Genomic DNA, 22,090 nt, shown 5'->3' on the forward strand with positions numbered 1-22,090 from the left:
TGAAGCAGTTTCACCAAATCTAATCGCTATGAGGTGGGATCTGTATTTTTCTTTTTCTATTTTTTAAAACCGTGTCTTCATTTGAATCCAACAGGGTGCGTCACATTTTGCTGAATTGTGGTAATATCTGAGAAGCAGGTTACGAGCTCACATTAAAAATGCACCAACAGGGATATAAGAGTTGATAATTTGAAGCTAAACACTGCTTCAGAGGTTGTTTACAGGTTGAGGGGGAATTAAGAGGGAAAACACCATGTTTCTCCACTTGAATGAACGCATTGGTTCACCTGTAATTGAGTCTTGTCTGCACTGAACATGATGTTAAACCCTGTTTCATTTTTTCCTACACGTTCCATCTGTGTTGCTTACGAAAACTGCCTGCTAAAATGATAATACATAAACTCTGATTAAATCGAAAAGAACTACAGAAAAATCCTATCCAATTAATATTCTGTTGGCTTTCTAGAATATAAACCAGTATATAGTTTCAGTTCTGAAATATATGTATGTATGAGACTCACCTTCATGAATATGGACACTATGACCAGTCCGTTGGGGCTTTTAGCAGCTTCTGTGTAGTTTGTGTACAGCTCATGATTGTAGTGGATCAGCTGAACCTGGAACACGCAGAAGAGACACATAGAGATTTAGGGAAAGGAAACCACACTTGCACTCATACACTGTGAGAGTGAGACACAAGGCCGATCCCCGCAGTGAGTACAAATTAGAAATACTGGAGTTGAACAGCCTTCTAGAAAATCTATCTCTTGGTTGCCGTGTATCGAGAATCCTCCATTCTGCGAAATCCTTCCCTGCCTGCTACACATCAGATGATTTAAAAAGGAAAATCTATATGGAATCAAATCTCTCCCATGGATTCTCGGAGAGACACTTTAATGGAAAGAGTTAACATTGGGAAGATTTTGTACTCATCGTAGATGTGGACAGGAAGTTCTGTAATAATAGGCAGGGATGCTGTCATCATTTGAGCCAACCCAGTCGGCTCTCGCAGGCTGAGGTGAGAGAAGAGAACCCGCCTCCCAGTATGAGCTCAATGTTTCACTGACACAGATGCTTCGTCCAATCCAGCTGTTCAATATTCCTGCTTTTTTAATCATGTCTGGACGTAGGCAGTAGGTGCTGCTCAACATCCAAATGGTAAAAGCAGTTTTAAAACCTGTTCTGATAAACATCACACAGACAGGAGGGAGGTGAGAGGCCACAGAGGTGGTTCTATCAGGAATATGGACATTCATGGGATGTTTCTGTGGACTTCCTGTGTCTTTATTAGTAAGCTGCCAGTGGACGTGACAACAAATGAAAGGGCATATAGATTACCTGAGAACTTTGTGTATTTCTACGGTTTCAACCTTTCCCTTTGGCTCTGAGCTTTAATATGTTGAATTGAAATAAATAAATAATAATAATTTCAGTCAATGGTGACCGACTGACCTCATCCAGCACTTTGCATCTTCCCTGAAAGCTTTTTGGTCACCTTCGTCGTGTGTAGAGGAATGTTTTCATGATGAAATCGGTGTCCAGTCATTCAAAGTTATGATGCACTGAGGCTTTTAAAGTGAATGGAATGAGGTGGTGGCTTTGGATCAGGGTTACGAGATCGTTGATGACTAGTCGTGCAGACAGAAGAACGACATTTTTCTTCAGCGTGGAAATGATTTTCCTTTGGCTTAGCAAGTCATTTGACATTTCCTGGTTTTCCTGGGCACACATATAAAATACCCAGCTGTTGAAACTGACAAATTGATATTTTTTTGCCCTTTATTGAGTGTTATCATTCACTTGTCATATTGGTGTCAAGTGTCAACCTCCATGGATTGAAAATGAAGTCAGCATTGTAGTGCCAAAAACTGCAGTTCAGCTCCAAAAAAACAACAACAAACAAACAAACAAAAAATAAATAAATAAAATAAAAAAATAAAAACAGAGTGCGGCTCCAGCAGTGAGTCAGTGCCCGTAGACTCTCATTTAAAATAATTCACTTTACTGCAGAAATAATTTCAGCCCTTAAAGCTACTTTCTTTCTTCATATTTGTAGGATTGTGTATTTTTATGTATTTTAGCCATGAATAGAAGAAACCTGTCTGCTTTAAAGGACAGCTTGCCACAACCTTTACTAAAACTTCATTTCAGGGAGCTGTGAGTGATGTCACAGAGGCTTCACCTAGGTATCAACTCTCAGCCTACTCTCACATTGTGTTAGCTGTCCTGTGGATGATTTTAAATGGAAGAAGATAGCAGCCAAACAAATACTAGCTAAGAGTCCTGCTACACTTTTGGCAGTGTACAACCAGAGCTATATTTCAAAAAGTTCTTAGTATGTTCATGTTAACACACTCAAATTAAAGTTGATGTTTGCCATTATATTTATTTATTTATTTATTTTTTTAGATTTAAAGAATTGTCAGGAAAGTAATAAGCCAATCAATCATCAATCATTACACTTCCAAATGACCACATTCAATCAAAGGGCAGCACTTTTTTTTTTTCTGTCGCAGTGAAAATGGAATAAAACCATTCAAATGGGAAGCCTGCGAGAGCCGACTGGGAACATTGTTTTGAACAGATATAAAATTATGGTGGTTACGTGCCAAAGACTTTGAACACAGCGCAATCTTTGCAAAGAGGCTGAAGATATCAGCCCATAATGAATTGCATGAGCCAATCTAATAAATGTGAGCCAACATTTATGGTATATATTCTTTTAAAGTGACTGTTGTCACAGCATCAGATGAGCTCCAGGTTAAAGCATCCATTACTGCAACCCGATTTTCAGGGTTCTTTTGTGTCCTTTTCCCTCTGAGCTGTTAGGACCGTTCTTTATTGCAAGGCCTTTCTCAGCATAAACACCCATTTATAATGCAGATGAAGTCTGAAGACAGTAATTTAGTTAGTACGATGAACATAACCTGATGGCTACTGCCTCTGGTAACCGTTTCATCACGAATGACAAAAGTGGTGTGAAGGAAAGATTTCCCTGCCAATACTGTTGGCTCAGTACAACTACAGTGCTCTTGCTGAGTCCACATTTTTAAAGTAGTTGTTGTAGGCACTATCATTGTCTTGCAACCTAGGGTTATGGTTTTTAATTGATTGCTTTTTACGTTATAGCGCCGCTACTTTTAAAAGTCCCAAGTGTTGACATTCATAAAAAGATAGGTTTGGGGTTTGAGAACAAAACCTCTTGGTTGTTTTAGATCTTCTCTCCTAAGCCCTGGTAAAAGGAGCCAATCAGTTAAGCAGCTCAGGTTTTCTTCTGTTTAGCGGAGTGAGTGATTGGAAAAAATTCTTGTCGATTTCAGGTACAAAATAAGTCAAATCTGCAAGGTTGAAAACAAATGGACATGAGGAGCTGTTGGTGGTAGCCAATGGCGATGCCAGTCTTGTTGTGACATCACAAAGTTACAGAAGTCCAGATGGCTGGTTTTAGGGTAGCGTGTATGTTGATACTTAATCTTTGATTCTCTCCCTGAATTAATATGAAACACAGACCTGATCTATTGTGAAAAAATACATGAACATCTTATATCTTGCTACACATAATAGTCCTTTAAATGGTAACACACACAGCAATCTGCTATCAAAACAAAGGCCTGGTAATAATTTTGAGATGCTTCCCAAAGGCTCTCTGTCTTTTACTCCCCATCTCCATAAACTTTCATCCTCACTCACTGGCAGAAGAGCTTGGCACCAACTGTTCTGGAGAATATAAATAAACAAATGTAAGAGGAGAGCAGTTATGAAATGCTCGACTGGGGGAGCACAGAGCGATAGAACGTCTATAAATGCAATCAGGGAGGGAGAGGAAGTGATTAGGGCCCTACATTGATCTGATTAAATTTTTAGGTGAGAGCAGCAGACGCAGCCAAAAGAACTCATCCACACATCCGTCAATGACAAATTGCACAAAGTTTGCGACTGGTGGGCGATGAGAGGCCAGCGTGGGCCATAATAAAGTGAGAGTGACTGCCAAATGTGGAAGAAGGGGATGCAAAGCGAAAGATTGGAGGGAACAGAGGTAGTAATTAGACTCAGTGCCCCCTGTTCAACAGTCTCACACTAGCTGCTGAATGCAGTGACGGCTGTACATGTCTAACAGGTACTCTCTTAAGATTCAGCCATTCAGATTCACACCTTTTCTGATGCAACTGGAAGTGTGATAGAGATTGCTATGCTAGAGGAAATTAGGATCACAGTTCAATGGCCCTTTATCAAACAGAAGGCTGCTACCTAAAAATGTTTATCAAATCTCCCATTAGATCTGTGTAGGCTCAAGATTTTTGTTCACCTCTCTCTTCTGTAAGAAATTAGAAATTTGGAATCCCCTTTTATTTGCTTATATGTTGTTCCTTCATGCTCTTCTTCAGGCCATCGACCGACTCCAAGAATGTCATTGTCAACACTTGATGCTTCAACTGGTTTTGGTCGCTGAACACTGGGCCTAAATGAACCACTAATATCACATGAAGCCCCACACCTTACCCACATGATTATTGCTTCCAGTTGCTTCCATCAGCTGATGACTCAGAGACATGGATTGAAAATTTCGGGAAGGCTGATATCATACAGTACGGTATTGTGCAGGTTAGTCATGGCACCAGCATGGTTCAAACTGAGTCAGTTCCATTTTTGTATATAACTATATGTCTGTAGGTGGTACGTGTCAAAGTAACATTCCAGGACTAACACAGTGGCTCAGGACAAATGAGGTCTCTGGCGGTGGGTCATAGATTTGGCCATACACTAATTGGAGGGTCAGTGGTCTGCATATCAAGTATCCTTGATATTATATCAAGATACTGAACTCCAGTTACAGTAGCTGTGATGTACCATTGCCATGTTAATGCATGTTTTAGAAAAAAAGCGTTATGTGTCAGTTAATACATAGTTTCTTTGTTCTGGTGTTTTCTCTTCACCTGGTTAACCATGCACATGCATCCAGAGCGATGTAAGAGAAAAGGTGATTGACTAGACCAGGGCTTCAATTAGGGTTTCTCACCAATTCATCTTACAGTCGGTCTTCATTAGGGTCGAACCACAAGGGCCAGCCTTCGCTTCGCATGTTCATTAACCACATGCATTTGACAATGAATCTGTCAACAGTTCATTGGTTTTCCTTCCAATTTTGGCAGAAAATTTAGTAAATGCTGCATACAAGAAACATCCCAAAAGGTGTCCAGCCATCTAAATTTGGCCATGGTCAGAGAGGCTCAGATCCGTAAAACGGAATCCATGACCACCTCCTGTCATGGGATGGGATCTATATCTCACTGAATACCCCCAAAAACATTATCAACATTATCATGCGAATGGCTCTTGAGTGCATGAGTATCTTCTTGGTCACTGTGACACGCTTTCGACCCCGAGTTGAATGGGCCTGCATGAGAAAGCTACATTGAGTGGACAAAATTTGAAACAACACTAAAGTTGGTGTGAGGGGTCATTCCTGCCTGGCCGATGCTTTCAGGAGTGTGTATGTGCACAGAGGTGTATGCGTTTGTGTGTTGGTAGTGTGGGGAGGGGGGGCTCCTGACAGCCTCTTTATGGCATAATGGCTGGCCTGGCCCGTGGGGCATGGAAATATGAAGACAGCAAGTCGATAGTGGAAGAGAGGTGTTTGCCGTTAACGGTGAGATGGGGTTTAAAAGCGCTGGGCTGGAAATGACACTCTCAATCTCAACTTCAGGCCATCTGTCCTTCCTCCTTCAGATTAACTGGAGTGGAGATCCATAAAACTAGCAAACAGACAAGGCCCGCTGCGCGCCCATCTCGCTGTGATTATGCGCATGCAATGACCAACCTACCTGGCTTTTATTTAGGAGATTTACTGGCATGATGGGCCCATGCCAAGTCACAGGACATCATCACCTTTGTATCCATCTTCTGTACAAACTATTGAAATCCCCAATTTATTGATAAATGAGTGTAGTTGTTTTTTTCAGACCAATACATGCAGAGATTTTCTGATGTGATTTAAATGAATGAACCACCACTGGGACACGATGGTGCAGATGTGTACGAATTGCTGCATTTAAAAGTGATTAATGATAATTAGGGGAAGAGAAAATAAAACAGATGAAGCTCTACCTCATCAAAAGCTCTGTGACCAATAATCTGCTGTAGTGACAGTAGTTCAATGTGATTCTCCACGTGTTCGGAAAACAACATATGAGATGCGTGTCTGTGATTGATGGGGGTTTCAAATATTTGGAACAACTTCTTATGGTGAATCCTTCTTAAGCACTTAACAAGATTTGGATGAAATGTAGCTGGATCCTTTCTTTAGCACCGAGTGGCTTCTCCTTCAGCTAACTCTTGTCTAACGCTCTTAGTGTGATTTAATATGCTCTCACAGATATGATTTGAACACACCACGTTGAGTTTTATATTTTTTCATCACATGATGTAAAATTCTCCCCATGTCTGTGTGTGTTTTCTCCAGGTACTCCGGTTTCCTCCCACCGTCCAAAGACATCATGTTTGGGTTAACTGGTGACTCTAAATTGTCTGTAGGTCTAAGTGTCAGTGTGAGTGGTTGTTTGTCTCTGTCTGTCTCTGTGTGTTGGCCCTGTGATGGACTGGCGACCTGTCCAGGGTGACCCCGCCCTCACTCAGTGTGACCTGGGATTGGCTCCAGCACCCCCCATGACCCGGAAACAGACAAGCAGTAGAAAATCGTGAAAAGGTTGTGAAAAGTAATTGCAGTCTGACTGAATGTTCGTGGAAAATGAGAGTACAATCTCAGAATATGGTACGCTGGTGTCGTAACAGCTTAGAGGAAAGAGTTTTTTCTCACTTGGTCAAACGATCACGGCTCCTTAAAAGATAACTGTTCTCTCATGTTGAATAGGTGAAGTTTTACAGCACAAATTACTGAATTGCAGAGAAAGTGAAGTCAAGTTTTTTTCATAAAGTAGGCGTTTTTCTTGAAAGTCTTTTTTTACAATCTATGCCACTCGTAATAGAAATAGCTTGGTGTTACCTAAATATGCTGCTTTTAACAACAGGCTAAGGACAAAAAATAGACCAGACGTGATCATTGTCAAGCCTTTCCCATGTAAGAGATAGATGGGCTTTTTATCCATCCTCACACTGCCTTTCGTAAAATCAAATTTTGGTGGTTCCCTGTATTCATCAAGTAGCACCAGCAGGCCAAAGTGTCTTGTTAAGTGTCTCCTTCACAGAGCTGCTGGCAGAGGCCATAGGCTCCTCTTTGACTATATCCTTCCCTCCAGACAGCCACTTCAGACAAAGTTAATAGAGACATTGCAGTTGAGAACAGGAGCCATATTTAAATCACTTCTTGTCGACGCATAATGTCTGACAGGCTTTTTGTGCTGACAAAAGATAAACAAGGTGCCTACATGATGTCCAGTAAATGTCAAAGAAGCTATTTGCAAACTTTGCTACTCCTATGTAGCTAAAAAAAAAAACAAAACAACAACAACAACAAAACTAAACAAAAAACTGTATACCTTCCTCTCTTGGCAAGAACTTGAGCATTTGTTACATGTAAAAGAGCAGAGTTAGAATGCAGCCAATGAGCATCTGATTCACTCAGCATCGGAGCTTGACAGGACAGTCTGACTGTGGGCACAATATGATTGTAAATAAAAGCTATGATAAGCTATATAATGCTGTAAGAAAATCATTTTTCACGGGGGAAAAAATAAATAAGAAGCATATGGATGTGTGGTTGTTGTATTGTAGTTAATGTCTGGGAACAAGTTTCCCTAAATGTGAAACACCCTTGAGTAAGCCAACAGCTAGTGTTTTCATTATATTCACTGTATGGCCTTTCTTCAACAGAACTTTGACAGAAGATCATAAAAAAGATGAATTCTTCGCTGTGATGAATCATGAAGGTTTTCTTTGTGAACAGCAACATTGAGCTGAAATAAACACAAAGCAGTTGCTGACTGAAAGGAAGGAAATCGATCTAATCACTTGTGGTTTACTTTACTATAGTGCCAAATGTTCTCCAACTGCTAAATCATTCGGCACAGCAGTCCTTTCGTGTGGGCGTCTTCTATCGCCATGTCTGACTGGATTTCCCAAGATGCACTGCATGTTTTTTTTTTTTTTTTTTTTTTTTAATGTGGTAGATTTAAAAGAAGGTTATATTGGCATAAACATATTGGTGTCAAAAATTTTCAAAACCCAACTTCAAGGACAGCATAAATAACAATAACTTATAAAAGGCAGTTTTAACACATGGCCTGACTTCTTTTATCAGACGATAATCAGAATGTTCGAGTGTTTAACACTTGTGCCAAGCTGGTGGAAGAATAATATTTGGAATATTTTAGCACTTATTAAGACACCAAGGTGTTTCATTTTCAGATTAGGCTGTGAAGCAGCACCAGGGAAACAGAGCTGCACACAGACACACACACACACAGACATGTTTTGTATGGCAGCAGAAAGCAAAGAGGTATAACATCACTTTCCTGCTTTCATGCACATACACAGTCCAACCAACCAAACTGACACGTTCATGATGAATCCTTTGTAAGCATGCAGGTGATGTGGTTTGTTTAAGAGATGTGATTGAACCACTAAGTAAATTTGATTTATATCGTGCCTTTCACAGGTAGAAACCACAAGGTGCTTTACAAAAGTTAAAACAGTAACACCATAAACAAAACACAAAAGACGCACACAAATACAAAGATGCATAGAATTAGACAGCCATAAACTACATTGTTTATTAATGATTGTTGGTTCCATTATTTTGTCTTTAAATAACTAAGAGCAGTGTTGGATCAACTAGGATTAACTAAGTGGACCTAATAAACTGGCAACTGAGTATAAACGCAGAAGTTAAGGCAGCCTGAAGACAGTTGCAACCACTTGGACTAAACCAATCAAACATTAATATACTGACCTAATCTGTCTGTGAATTATCAGCACCATTTAAAGGGTGATCAAAGATGGAATATCATTCACGGTATTGTGATTGGAACTGACATCAGTTGATGGGTAAGTTGATAGATCTGAGTGTTCAGTAGCAACACAGATCAGACATGGTTACAACGTATTAAAAACGTCTCAATGCGCATAGAATTCTGAAAATATGATAATGTGATACAATTTATTGCCTAATTTCAGGTATTTATGGAAATAAATCTCAACTTGTTTGTTTTCTCGCTCATCAAACTGAACAACTCTTGTTGCGTCGGTTGTATGGTCTGTTTTTGACAGAGAGTAGCTTTTGGGACAGTTGCAATAACCGTTGCAACCTCTTGACTTTCCATATTCTTATTGGTAGAGGATGTTTACATTGAACTTGCTTTTGAGGCGATGGAAAAGACTTCCATCCCAAGTGAACTTCACACAGAGCAACTTCCTGGTTCATCTTTGACACAATTTCAGATTATTCCGGATATTTTGGTTGGAGCGGTGGTTTGGATGAGCACATTAAAACTGGGATTCTTGTCAACTACAGTCTTATTCTTTCCAAATCCAGCAATTACTTTAGTGAGAGCAATGTTTCCACAAGTCATAATTAAAAAAAAAAAAAAGAAAGATGCAAATTCTAATGATAATAGACAGCACATTGGCATGGGGATGATATTGTGCGAGCTAGGATTTCATACAGACTTGTACACATCAGCATAAAGTCAAGTAGTGATAACGAATCCTATGAATACAAATGTCTGTGTATATTTAATAAGGCTCTCCATACACATCATCAATGAACTAAAGTCCATCTTATATGAATATATTATCCATGGCCATAATTCCTTTTTCTTTTTATCCACGCTTCATTCTCTGTATTTTGTGTTTGCATGTGTCTGCATGCTTAGTCTGTTTTTAAAGTTTATTTAATGGTCAAATTTTGATTATCCATAGTCCATGCTGTTCAGTGAACACACACACACATTGCCAGGCATGGAAAAAGGCATGAGGAATTAGGTTGCATAGGAAGTGGCAATGATTTTAAGATGAAAGCTTTGGAGTGTAAATACACTCCCCCACACATACGCTGCCATTTCAGAGGGATGCTTTGTTTTAAAAAGTTTTTTCATTTCTCTCTTTGTTCATGTTTCAAGGACACGGAAGAGCCACCACACATCTACAGATGGGGGCGAGAGGGACTCAAAGAGACTGTGAGAGAGGAGAGAGTGGGAATTTTCTGCATTTTTGATTAGGAAACATCGTGCGTCGACCTTTAATTCACACCTCTGTCTGACGGAATGTTTCCGGTGTCCTAACAGGATAGGTGGTGAAAGATGCTTCTCTAGTTGCCATTTTACTCAGACTGTTTGGATGAGTGAAGGGAACACAGCAAAGGGGAAAGGGATGTTTAAAAAAAAAAGAAAAGAAAGAAGCATCTGTTAGCAGCCTTCTTCCTTGGCCTTGTTCCCCCATGCGTTTTGGCAGCTACATCTTTCTCTCTATTTGAGCAGAGCTGCCAGTTACTCTGCCAGGACCAAAACACTCAGAACCCTTAAATAGAGACTGTGATTGGAAACAGTTTGGATCACATGTTGTGTGGTTGAAGAAGTTCTTGTCGGCTTCTGAAAGTAAAGCTGCATGTTCCTGTGCTGTGTGGAAAGTACTGCACTAACCTGGAAAATGATCACGGAGCGCCATCCATGTGACTGCAGTGCTTATGTGTCACAGCACATTCTGTGTTACAGCACAAAATCTGGAGGAGGCGCTCAGTTTACACACTGTGACGCTGTGGCTAATGGGCCATCACATTTGAGCTGCACTTAGGATGTGAACACATCAAGTGGAGTGAAGCAGTGGAAAAACCCCTAAGATCAATCTGATGCATAACACATAACTATAAAACATGTACACCATTAAGCCAAAATTTTAGGACCATCTGGAGGTCTGGACTCCTTTAGACCTCTTAGCTGACCAAGACGTTAGCAGCAGATCCTTTAAGTCTTAGAGGTTGTTAGGTGGAGCGTCCATGTATCTGGACTTGTTGGTCCAGCTCATCTCACAGATGCTGGACTGGATTCTGATCTGAGAGAGTTACAGTCAAGTCAACACCTTGAACTGGATGTTGTCCCTCAGATCATTCCTGAACATTGTTGCGGTGAAACAGGGGGATTGTCTGACATTAGAGAATACTGTTTACATGAAGGTCTGAACCACATTTAGGTCACTGCCAAAGTAACATCCATGTGAATGAAGGGGCCAAGGTTTCCCGGCTGAATAATATCCAAAGCATCACGCTGTCTCCACCATTTCCACAATGCACCCTGGAGTCTGTTCTTCCCCAGATAAGAGACACACAGACATCCAACAATCCACATGATGTAAAAAAAAACAAAAACAAAACAAAACCTGATCCTGAACTGCCAATGAGCTTTAACCCATGACCCAGCCTGTGGTTGAGTGGTTCTCTTTCCTCGGAACACCGCAAAGCTGCAGCGCTGGAGACGCTCTGACTCAGTCATCACACACTTTGTTTCCTGTCCATGTTGCTCACATCCTCACACTTGATTATTTTTCCTGCTCAAAACCATCATGATGTTATGAATGATTGATGTATGATGATGAAGGATGATTGACGAATACTGTTTCCAACCCAAAGAAAAAGTTCAATGGCTGCTTTGAAACAACAGCCGTGTATTTTGGGCCTGAAACAGCTGTGCAGGTCACAGTGAGGGATCACAGCGGCAGTGCCAAAAATAAAAAATCAACTTCTCCAAAAGAAAGGATGTCGGGATGTGAAGACGTAAGACCAAACGTGCTGTTATTTCATTTACGTAGTCTGTGAAAGATATGGCAAAACTGTTTAATGTTGCAAGTGGTCACATGATGTTGTAAGATGTGTGCAGCGTTTGCGGCTTGATGCATTTTCAAGATTAAAATTTGTGAATTTCGTGATGATTTTTAATGAACCCTGGTAAATACATGTTTTAACTACATTAAACATGAAGCTTGACACTTAATTAAATCAGAAGTGTTATAATAAATTATAGAATTTTTTTTTACCACTAGTCCATTGGTAGTCATGACATGTCACTGTGAGATTTGTATCTTCAGTTTTGCTCCTTTTTTTTTTTTTCATTAAACCTCACAGTGGAGAGCTGAAATGAAATAGTAATCCATTGAAAGACTCCAAAGCTGCTCTTCCCAAAAATTTCCAGCGACAGCTCCATTTTCTAAATCTCTGTTCTCTCCTTGTGGTCAACTACACTGTCAGAGGAACTGATGACGCAGTTTCTATCATTTCCATGTTGTTCCGTCTCTGTTGTCAGATATGAGGGCCAACTGGAAAGAGATTTCATCAGTTGCTCAACAGCAATTGTAAATCTTGTGAAACCTAGAGTTGTAGGTTCTTCGACAACTGAGACATCTTCGGACAGAGATTAGGACCGCTGCTGTTTGATAGGTCAGACAGAGACAGGGAATTTGTCTTAACTTTAGCGCACCAACAGTCTGATTGGACTCCCTGTATGATGTGAAATACAGTGACACAATTCACAAGCTGCACTGTCTGCTCCCTCAGAGGTGATGACGGAGCCACTTTGTGACGCCTGGTGGCAGAAGGAGTAACAACACGGTAGATTTTCTGTCTGGTGCAATTCCCAGTAACTGGCTCTAACAGTAACTGATGTGGAAAAGTATGAAAAATGTTGTCTGAGATAAGCAACAAAATACATCAGAAAATAAAATCAGTGGATCCTTGTAAGGGCCAGTAACAAAATCAAGTAAATGAATCAAACTGACAAAATGCAATTTCTATTTATGTGTCCAATTAAAAATCCAATGGTAGAAGTTAATTTTTGAATTTGAAATGTATAATTAACAAATGAGAACAACAACAAAAAATAAAATAAATAAACAGATAAATTGAGGACAAATAACGATTGGCTCATCTTTTCACATAATGGTATTGGAGTAATTGTGAGACTTACAATGTGCAACCTTAACTTTAAAAAGGGGAAAGCACAGATTCACAGAATGCACCTAAAACAATAATTCTCAAACTGTTTTGGTCATTCCCCACTTCGAACAAGTAGGGCTTTTAAAGCCCCACTTGACCCTGTCGCCCTAACAAAAATCTTAACAAATTCATTTTATTGAACTTACTAATACTATGTATATCAGCCACATTTTATAATGAATCAAAATTAAAAACATCAACAACAAGTTCAAAAAGAAAATATGTTTCAATGTTTTGCACTGCAGATCCTCTCAAAACGGGGTTGCAGGCATGAAACTGCCACTCTCAAGTCATGCTCAATGTTGAGCTGAGATCTGTAATTCTTTTTCAGACAAGCAACAGTCTGTCTTGTGTGTGTGTGTGTGTGTGTGTGATGGTGCTGGCTCTTTTGTAGTTCGTGTCACAAATTTATCCATGTGGCTCTCGGCTACCTGCTACCTTGTTGTCCCGCTGCTATTTTCATCCCGATGTCTATCATTGCTTTTGCACTTTAGTCCCAGGTTACATTTTTCTCCTGGTCTCCTAATGCTCATTAATCATTTTAGCCATTAATTATTACTTTGTTTGCGTGTGGGTGTTTTGTTTAGAGTGAATTATCTTTGTCAATAAAGAAAAGCATTTACAGTAAGATAGGCATGAAATTGAAAATTTCCTCCCATTTGCCGCGCCCCACCTGTCATGTCTCTGTTGCCCACACTTTGAGAAGCACTGGCCTAAAGTACCATGTGTCCATCCATCCATCAATCCTCCGTTTGCTTTTCCGTTTCCATGTGGCGGAGTACCATGTGAATATGTATTTCTTTATTTTTATAAGTTATCTTATACCTGCTACTAATCCCTTTTCCACAGACTTCTTTATTATCAAACATGCAGTGTATTTAGTGGATGTCTGGGCCTTTGTCCGTGTTTCCAGGTCTGAGTTAATGCCTGCTGTGGTTTCTGCCAAGCTGTGTCCACCAATTAGACTGACAGGAAAGCCTGCACGCAGACAAAACCCAGGGCAAAATAAATTCTGTCAAGTGCTTCCTGTTGCTCAGAGGGGCATAGATGCCACTGAGGAGAACAGCAACACCGGAGGGAGCCGCATTCCACGATTAAAAACACATACACGGTTACTATTTTGATGGCATGTCCACCCTCAGCCCCCAAAGGAAATTACTTGCCGCCAGTACAGCCTATCCCCCTAGCTGCAAGTCTGAGGGAAGCAGAGAGCAATGTTGCAACCGTGTGACATCACATTTCAAATATCAGTGGCAAATCTCTCCAGAGTTTCTCTGCTGGGCTCCAAACACCAAACTTCTCAGACACGTTGATAATCCACAAACAAATGATGAAACGCAAAGGTGTAATACAACATGACTCTCTAGAGAAAACCCTATATATATAGACAGACAGAGAGAGAGAGAGAGAGAGCGAGAGAGAGAGAGAGACAGAACTATTCATACACACACACACTCTATATGTATTTGTGTACTTGTGTGTGTCCTCTGGGGCTTGGGTTACAGCTCTCTCCACCCTGAAGGATGCAGTAATCACTTGTTATGTTATGATTTGAATATCAGCCCTCAGACTGTGAGGATAAATGATTATCATTAATTATAATAAATTTGCCTGTCAAGACTGCAATTATTTTGTTGCCACAAAAATTGGTTATTCGTGTAATGGCAGCCTTGGCGTGGATGACTTGAGATTTTGTTGAACAATCAAGGCTGGAAGCTAATTGTTCCACTCGTCACAATTTAAAAAAAAAAAAAAAAAAAAAGGTTCTGTGAGACTGTATGTGCGTGTATGTAAGGACAAAGCGTGCGTGTGTGTGTGTTAGAGAGTTAAACCCTTAACTCTCATCAGCCAGACAAGTTTATTCCAGCTGGAAGCACAAAGCCATTTCACTCTGCTTTGTACTTTCAACTCCACTACATTCATCTGACAGCTTTTGTTACTAGTTACTCCAAAGATGAAAATTTCACACATGGATAGATAATGTAGCAAGATAAAAAAAATGAATTAAAAAAAACAAACAACAACCCTTTCAGCTTCTTACAAAAAGCACAGCATTGCCGGCGTCACATCTCAAATGTTATGGAGGTAGCAGAAAGTTTTCCTTTCAAATGTCTCACATCGTTTCATTTCAATTAATGCTCAGATGATCCAATATCTCTTCAAAAGCAAAACATTTGTGCGTCAGAACTTCCTCGCTCACCTGACTACCCCTCAGATTTCTCTGCAGTTCATGTGTTTAAACTAGAAAGACAGATTTTGTTTCTTTGAGGTCACCAAAATCCACTTAAGTTTGTCTAAAGCAGACACCACATGCGGCCCTTTGGCTGACTGACCGGCCCGCGTAAGGTTAATATGAAATTACTAAATAAACACATTTTCTTATTTTACCTCATGCATGGACTGAAGTTGTGTTTTATTTACGGCACGTACAGGTACAGGCAATGAGTGTTACTGAATTGACGTTATCGCATGCAGGTCACATGACGACTTTAGCCTCCAAAATATCTACTAAAAAAAGAAAGGCAGACGCTGAATGCAGGGCATCCAAATAAAACATGGACTGCCAGGTATTCATTTACTGAAGTCAGAGGTGAAATTAATCACAAATGATACAAACGTTTGCATTTTGTTAACCACTGTTTTGGGAAACTTTATTGAATAAATGTGATTTTTTTCCTAAGAGAAATCTTGCTCATAACATGTATTCTTACCAGTCTTACCAACATATCAAAAAACCCAATTTACTGCTTTTTTAAAATAAAGAAATACAATTAATATTATGTAGAATTTAGTTCAGCCTTTTGGTCCGGCCCTCCATAATATTTTCTGGTTCTCATGTGGCCCCATTGAAAAAATAATTGCCGATACCTGGTCTAAAGCTCAAAGTCATGAATGATTGAGGATGTGGCCTTTTCTGGTGGTAAAGACTGTTTCGGAGCTCAGGCTGAGCTACTCCTGTGTTGCCATCTTGCAGTACCTGACTACGCCCCCACCTCCAGGCTCATCAAATTGGCAAAGGAAAAATGACTGTTCTGTGTCAGGTAACACATGTAACTTAAGTAGGTCAGACCTATTTAGATTATTCCTAACTTTAAGGATGAGTTAAAGAAATGGTTACTCTTGTGAAGTAGGAAATTAGTTGCATAGAGTCAAAGGAGACTGTTTCACTTATGGAAGCAAACTAGTGGTCATTCTTTTTTTTTTATGTGGGACTGTTACTTTGCTGTATTGGTACTTTCACTAAGCTAAAGAATTGGGATATATGTAAATTATATCCATATAGTTGCTGAATGAGCTTAAGTCGCAGGAACGAGTCACTTATTCAGATCTAAACAGGGTGAAATGCCTTTCAGCCACTGAACTGTTCGCTGCTGGAATCAGCTCGCATCAGATCAAATCTGCCAAAACTGTTGACTGAAGCTAATAACGTCCCTGCTTTCCCCTCTTTATCCCCTCTTTTTCATCTTTCAGTCCAGCTCTTTTATGATATATAATCTGTTTTTTTTTTTTTTTTTTAATGGGATGCAAATACACCTACCTTGGCACAAAGTATTTTTTTTTTTTCCAAGTTTGCAGTTAATACTAATACCTCTGTGATTATGTGGCTATAGTTACGTAACCCCTCAGAGGGCAATTATTAAACACAGCTCCATATTCACCTTGACACTGACTCACTTTGGGATGACTCGGTTCTGCATGTCATATACCTGTACACTCAGGCCATTGCTGAATCTGTGGGTAATACAGTAATTTGGCCAGCTATATTACGATTACAGTCAAGCACACACATGCGCGCACAGACACACTCACGGCCTCACCTCTCCAGAGAAGGCCTGTCCGTTCAGTAGGTGTTCAGAGCCCTGGCCGTCCTCGCTGCCAAAGTGTAGCCGGATTTCCTCCAGGCGATGGCTGTATGTCATTGGCCCACCGGAGATGTTAACCAGATGCTCCTTGTCCAATCGTAGAGAGACATGACGGCCGGTGTTGTACATTGTCCCTCCCACCTGAGACAGAACATAAGAAAAAGACTTAACACATAATCAAATTGTTTTATGCTGTCATGTAAAACGGTACTAAAGTTAAAGAGCTATAATGTAGTTGAGCAGTAGCTTCGATAAGCTACACCAGACCAAGTGACAGTGTGGAATAAAAACCCCAGAGTCCTAATGGGTGCTTTTAAGGCTCAGTTTCTGAGTCTCTGTGGACTAAGACCTCAGATACTTTATCGATTTAACACAAAACGTAGACCTGATTTACAATAATTAGAAAAGAAAACACAACTCAACAAAGCATGGATGTCTACCACTAAACTAAAGCTTTAATAAAAAATAAAAGCTGGATGTCAGCTTCACACAATCACATGAATGCAGCACGAATTGGATGGCACAGCCTTGATGTCTGGATTATATTCTGCAAAAACACCAATTGAATCACACAAATTCCACGGGGGAAGCTGGTGAAATGTGTTTGAACATAATCATAACATGTCTTTTTCGAAAGAAATTAAAACATGAGCGAAACTTTGGTCATATTTTCAGTTTGACTGATGATTTGTAATTTTTAGGTTCATTAGCTCAGGTGGCATTAGCACCCTTTAAAAAGGATATGAAAACATCATCTTCCGGAGACAAATTCATCGTAAATAATAATGCTCTTAGATTTATTTTTGTACAAGAATGACAAGAAAATTATACAAGAAAGCAAAGTATATTTGCGGCAAAATCTTTTTTTTTGTCTGTCATTGTGGAAACATAAATACTGTAGGTTTTCCTCAGTCTGAGTCTTCTGGCTGACTTGACAAAGCAGCGAATCATTTGTTTAGCAAGAGCTTTAAAAAAACGAGTGAGGAAAATCGGGAATCCTTCTCAGCTATTCGAGCTTTGGTTTCACTAATAAGGAGCTGCTGTCGTCTTGCATTTTTTGATGGCTTAGGAATTCAAGTTTTTCAGTGTCAGTATCATCAGCAGCAGAGCTTACACAGGAACATCCCTGAGGGCTTTATTTAATTAGGCGGCAATGTGAGCAAGAAAGAGGGGCGATGTAAGATGCAACAACACTTCAACAGACAATGGAGCATGATGAGCCTTAAAAAAGGGGAACAAACTTTGCATTCAGTGGTTAAAATCACCAGAATCCACCCACAATCGATACGTTGCGAGGTTTTTGGGGAAACATGGTATTAAAGAGTCTTCAATACCGATCTTTATCTCCACAGTGTTTAGTTACTTAAATCAAGCATGTTTCAAAGGGAGGCATTGATATTCACGCCACGGCTTTAGGTGGACTTCAATTGTTCTTATCTACCTCTCTCAGTCTATCTCCTATTTCCACTGCCTCCACTACTCTCGCTTCCTTCACTTCTTTTTACCACTCGCTTTCAAAATGATTACACCCCCTCGTCTAAATTCCCCGAGAAAGAAGAAGTCTGCCCACACATTGTAAATATTTTATAGAAGCTCTGAAAAAAATCAATGGTTTGAAAGGAGAGGAAGAGGGAGCGATGCAAAGAGGAGATATAAGCACGGGGAGCTGGAAGAGACAGGTGTGTTGGCTTTAGTGGATGGAAAATGACGAAGAGAGATGATTGAAGTATTTAAGGTTTCCCAGAGAGGTGACGGGGGTGAGGAGCGATGCCCAAACAGGCCAGAAAAATCTCATCTCCCTCAGGACCCCCCTTGGCTGTTATTCAGGAGATATTCAGGAGAGTCTGTGGATGAACATCCATCAGCCTGGTGATGACGTACAGCGGATGGGTTAAAAATATGCAAAGACCACACAAATGATTAATATGTAATATATGGAGTTTATATGTTCTCCCCGTTACTCCTCCGGGTACTCCGGTTTCCTCCCAATGAATGAAGGCAACCATCCCTGATCTGTGTTGCAACTGTGTACAGGGTTGAAACAATGTGAATAAGAAATTTATGAGATAATTTATGAGACGCTAATAAAAATTTAAACCCGTTTTACAAAAGTGATTTACAATCACTTGTGACGTACAGAGCTGTAAAGCTTAAAGAAAAGAATTGCACAACCTTTCAGTAACTTACAACACATCTTTTAGACAGGAAATCGATCAATCAATCAGTCAATCAAACTTTATTTATATTGTACTTTTCATACATAAATTCATACAGATTCCTTCAAGCACATGCTCACACAGCAGCACAAAGCCCCCCCCCCCCACCCCCACCAGGAGGAGCCCACATCACAGTGATGAAGCAATGGTGCAGAAACCATCCAGGCCAGAATGACCCCCAGGGATGACACCTCTGAAGGTAGACCAGACTCATCTCTTGGCGCGGAGGGCACCCCCATTGAGAATAATAAAAATTATAATAATGGAATGACGCCTCCCAGTGGGATTTCATTCTAACACTTGGAATAATTTAAAGTCCGGTGCCGGAGGATTTCATGGTCCATGAAGGTTCATGAGGTAAAAGAAGTTCAGCTATATAAGAAGGCTTAACATTGTAAAGACACTTAAAAACTAAGAAAAGAGCCTTAAAATCAGAGAAAAAGATGAGAAAAATCGATTGACAGAAACGTGTAGAGCTGTGTGTCATCAGCATAGCTGTGAAAACTGATGCCGTGCCTCCTGATAACGTCCTCATGTATACCGTAATTTCTGGATAACAAGCTGCTACTTTTTTCACACGCTTTGAACCCTGCAGCCTAAACAACTATACGGCTAATTTATGGATTTTTACAGGTAACGAACTTCATGCCGCCAATACATTTAGCATTGCATCAGACCAATGACATTGCCGGACAGGTCACAAGGGACCAATGAAATTGTTCAAATTAAATTAAACGCACCCACACTAAATTATCCAGATCAGTCATTTATTTTGCACTTCATGCACACACCCTTATCATGGAAAACACACGAAGCAATGCATATAATGCACCTGTCAAGTTAAAGTCAATCAGTCTGGAGGCAAAATCTTTCTGTGTAACATAATTCCTGCCCTATGCCATTTCCTCCCATATTTCTGACACCTGCGGCTTATAAACAAGTGCAGCCTATATATGTACAAAACAGTTTTTCTCTTTAAATTTAGCAGGTGCAGCTTATGTTCAGGTGCGCTCTATAGTCTGGAAATTACAGTATATTAAAAAGAGCTGGACCTAAAATTGGAGCCTTGAAGCACCTAGCACTAGGTTTTTGAGTTTACTTAACAAAATGTGGTGAGCTACTGTATTAAAGGCAACGCTTTATGATAGTTACTTGGGAGAAAACTCGACCAAGCGCATTCGCGTCGACCAGGATAAAATTCTCCAGTGTTTCCGCAGGTAAAAACAGCGGATCAGATGTGCTATTTGCTATATTTCATTGTTGTAAAAAACTGGATCTAGTATCTAATATCAATTTTGCTTCTGCAGTGGTCAGTGGCAAAGTCCTCACAGAGGGAAACAATTGGCACCCTGGAGGACTTCAGTCAAGGTTAATTAAAAGGTTGTTAGAGTTATTCCATCATTGTTCTCAACACACAACAGTCCTATTGGTCCCTACAGGCAAACGTCATCTCAGCTACTGTATGACAGCGTCCACTCCTCTGGGAAGAACACGCCTAAGACAGTTTCTTCCTTTGGACAAGACTGGAGAAAATGTCATCTATTAAACATCTTTCTTCTAATCATCCAAACGATGTAAAGGCGATTTTCTAAGATTTAAACATCGGCCAAAATTGGGTACATCTGATGTGTTTTTGAACTAAATTGTTGGAAAAAATACCTCCGTGTTCTTATGTAACATATACATAACTTGAGGACAATTACAAAAACCTGTTTCCAGCTTCAGCTGCGACCTCCCCTAGTTTCCTATGTGAATGTGAATGTGAATAGAACCTGGGACCTTCTTGCTGTGAGGCAACAGCACTAACCTCTAGACTATGGAGCTGCTCTCTCTCTTTCTCTATGTATAGATATATATAAATATATATATACTGTATATATAGCTGCACATAATGATGTAGAGACTCAAGATATCACTGCTCTCTCTTGTTAATGGATCATAATTAAGACCTCACACTACTGTTTCATGTGGCATTGCATATAACAACCAGTGTTCATTCTGCGCACGGGATGACAGTTTTTTTTCCCCCAGCCAATATCTGTTGTTCAGGCTGATTGCTCATGTCAGGGTAAATGGCTAGAGTCTGGCTGGGAGGCGCGGGTAGTGAAGTGTGGTTGGAATGACAGAGCCAAGGAGTGTAATCGTGTTTGTCTTATAGTGAAACCGAGACACGGCAGGGCCGCGAGGAGAGCATGTACAGTAAAAGGAAGCTCCCTTCTCTAATTGGTAATTCTTTCACCTTGTGGGATCAATAATCCCCGGCTAGTGGAATGAAGTGCTCACAACAGCCACAACAGAAAAGAACATAATGGTGGAAACACTGCTGCAGCTGCTGCAGGAAGGGCGGGGGGGGGTCTAAAAGGCCTCTGCAGATCAGCAATCTCAGATCTGCACCATGATCGACTTGAAAAGGTGATTTTGGCAAGTAAAAAACTCACCTGGAGCACAAGCGAACGAAAAACATCAGAATCATCTAAGAAGGGGCTGAAAGAGATCACATTTGGCTGCATTTAGCCAGCTGCCGCTTTTGAATAAAAGGTGCTCACTTCATTTGTCATGTGTCTGCTGCGACAATTACCAGACAAAGTCAATGCACTGGAAAGGTTGCAAACAAAGCAAAGGCAAAACATTCCAATCTGCTTCCTCATTATTCCTCAGAGTCTCGACACTTCTGCGAATGGTGTAGTAATTATTATAGGCAGGTTGCAGAGGTTCATATTTCCCATTTTCGATGTTGAATATGTTTCAGAAAAAGAAGCCCCACTTGCTTTTGTGTTCTATTAATAAAAGTAAATCCCTGTCAGACAAGAAAAAGCCTGCGTGTTGTTGCTTGTAGGACAATCAACAAAAAAACACTTTCAGCTGTTCGACTCATCTCTTGTCCCAATGTTACACTGTCACGTTGATTATACTGTCTCAGCTTTTAGCTTTTATAACAAATGGCCCCCAGATTACATCAGGAGATGCTTTGCTGAACTTCAATCTTTTGTTGCTGGTGTTGCCATTGACAAAAAACAAAATCAGCGGCTCAGCTCATAATGTAGTGCTGTGCATTAATATTTATGCAGCCTGAGACT

General features: G+C 40.2%; 1 protein-coding gene across 1 annotated transcript in view; it reads right to left on the reverse strand.

Annotated features, from left to right (window-relative positions):
• ca10a (carbonic anhydrase Xa) overlaps positions 1–22,090 on the reverse strand; it is a 233,486-nt gene that overhangs the window by 15,751 nt on the left and 195,645 nt on the right. The window contains exons 4-5 of the mRNA XM_029527971.1: positions 16,753–16,938; positions 522–617 (exon numbers count right to left, since the gene is read on the reverse strand). Coding sequence (XP_029383831.1) covers positions 522–617; positions 16,753–16,938 — 282 coding nt within the window. The remainder of the gene's footprint in view (positions 1–521; positions 618–16,752; positions 16,939–22,090) is intronic.

This window comes from Echeneis naucrates, chromosome 19, assembly GCF_900963305.1.
Source record: "Echeneis naucrates chromosome 19, fEcheNa1.1, whole genome shotgun sequence".
Classification (NCBI taxonomy): Eukaryota; Metazoa; Chordata; class Actinopteri; order Carangiformes; family Echeneidae; genus Echeneis; species Echeneis naucrates.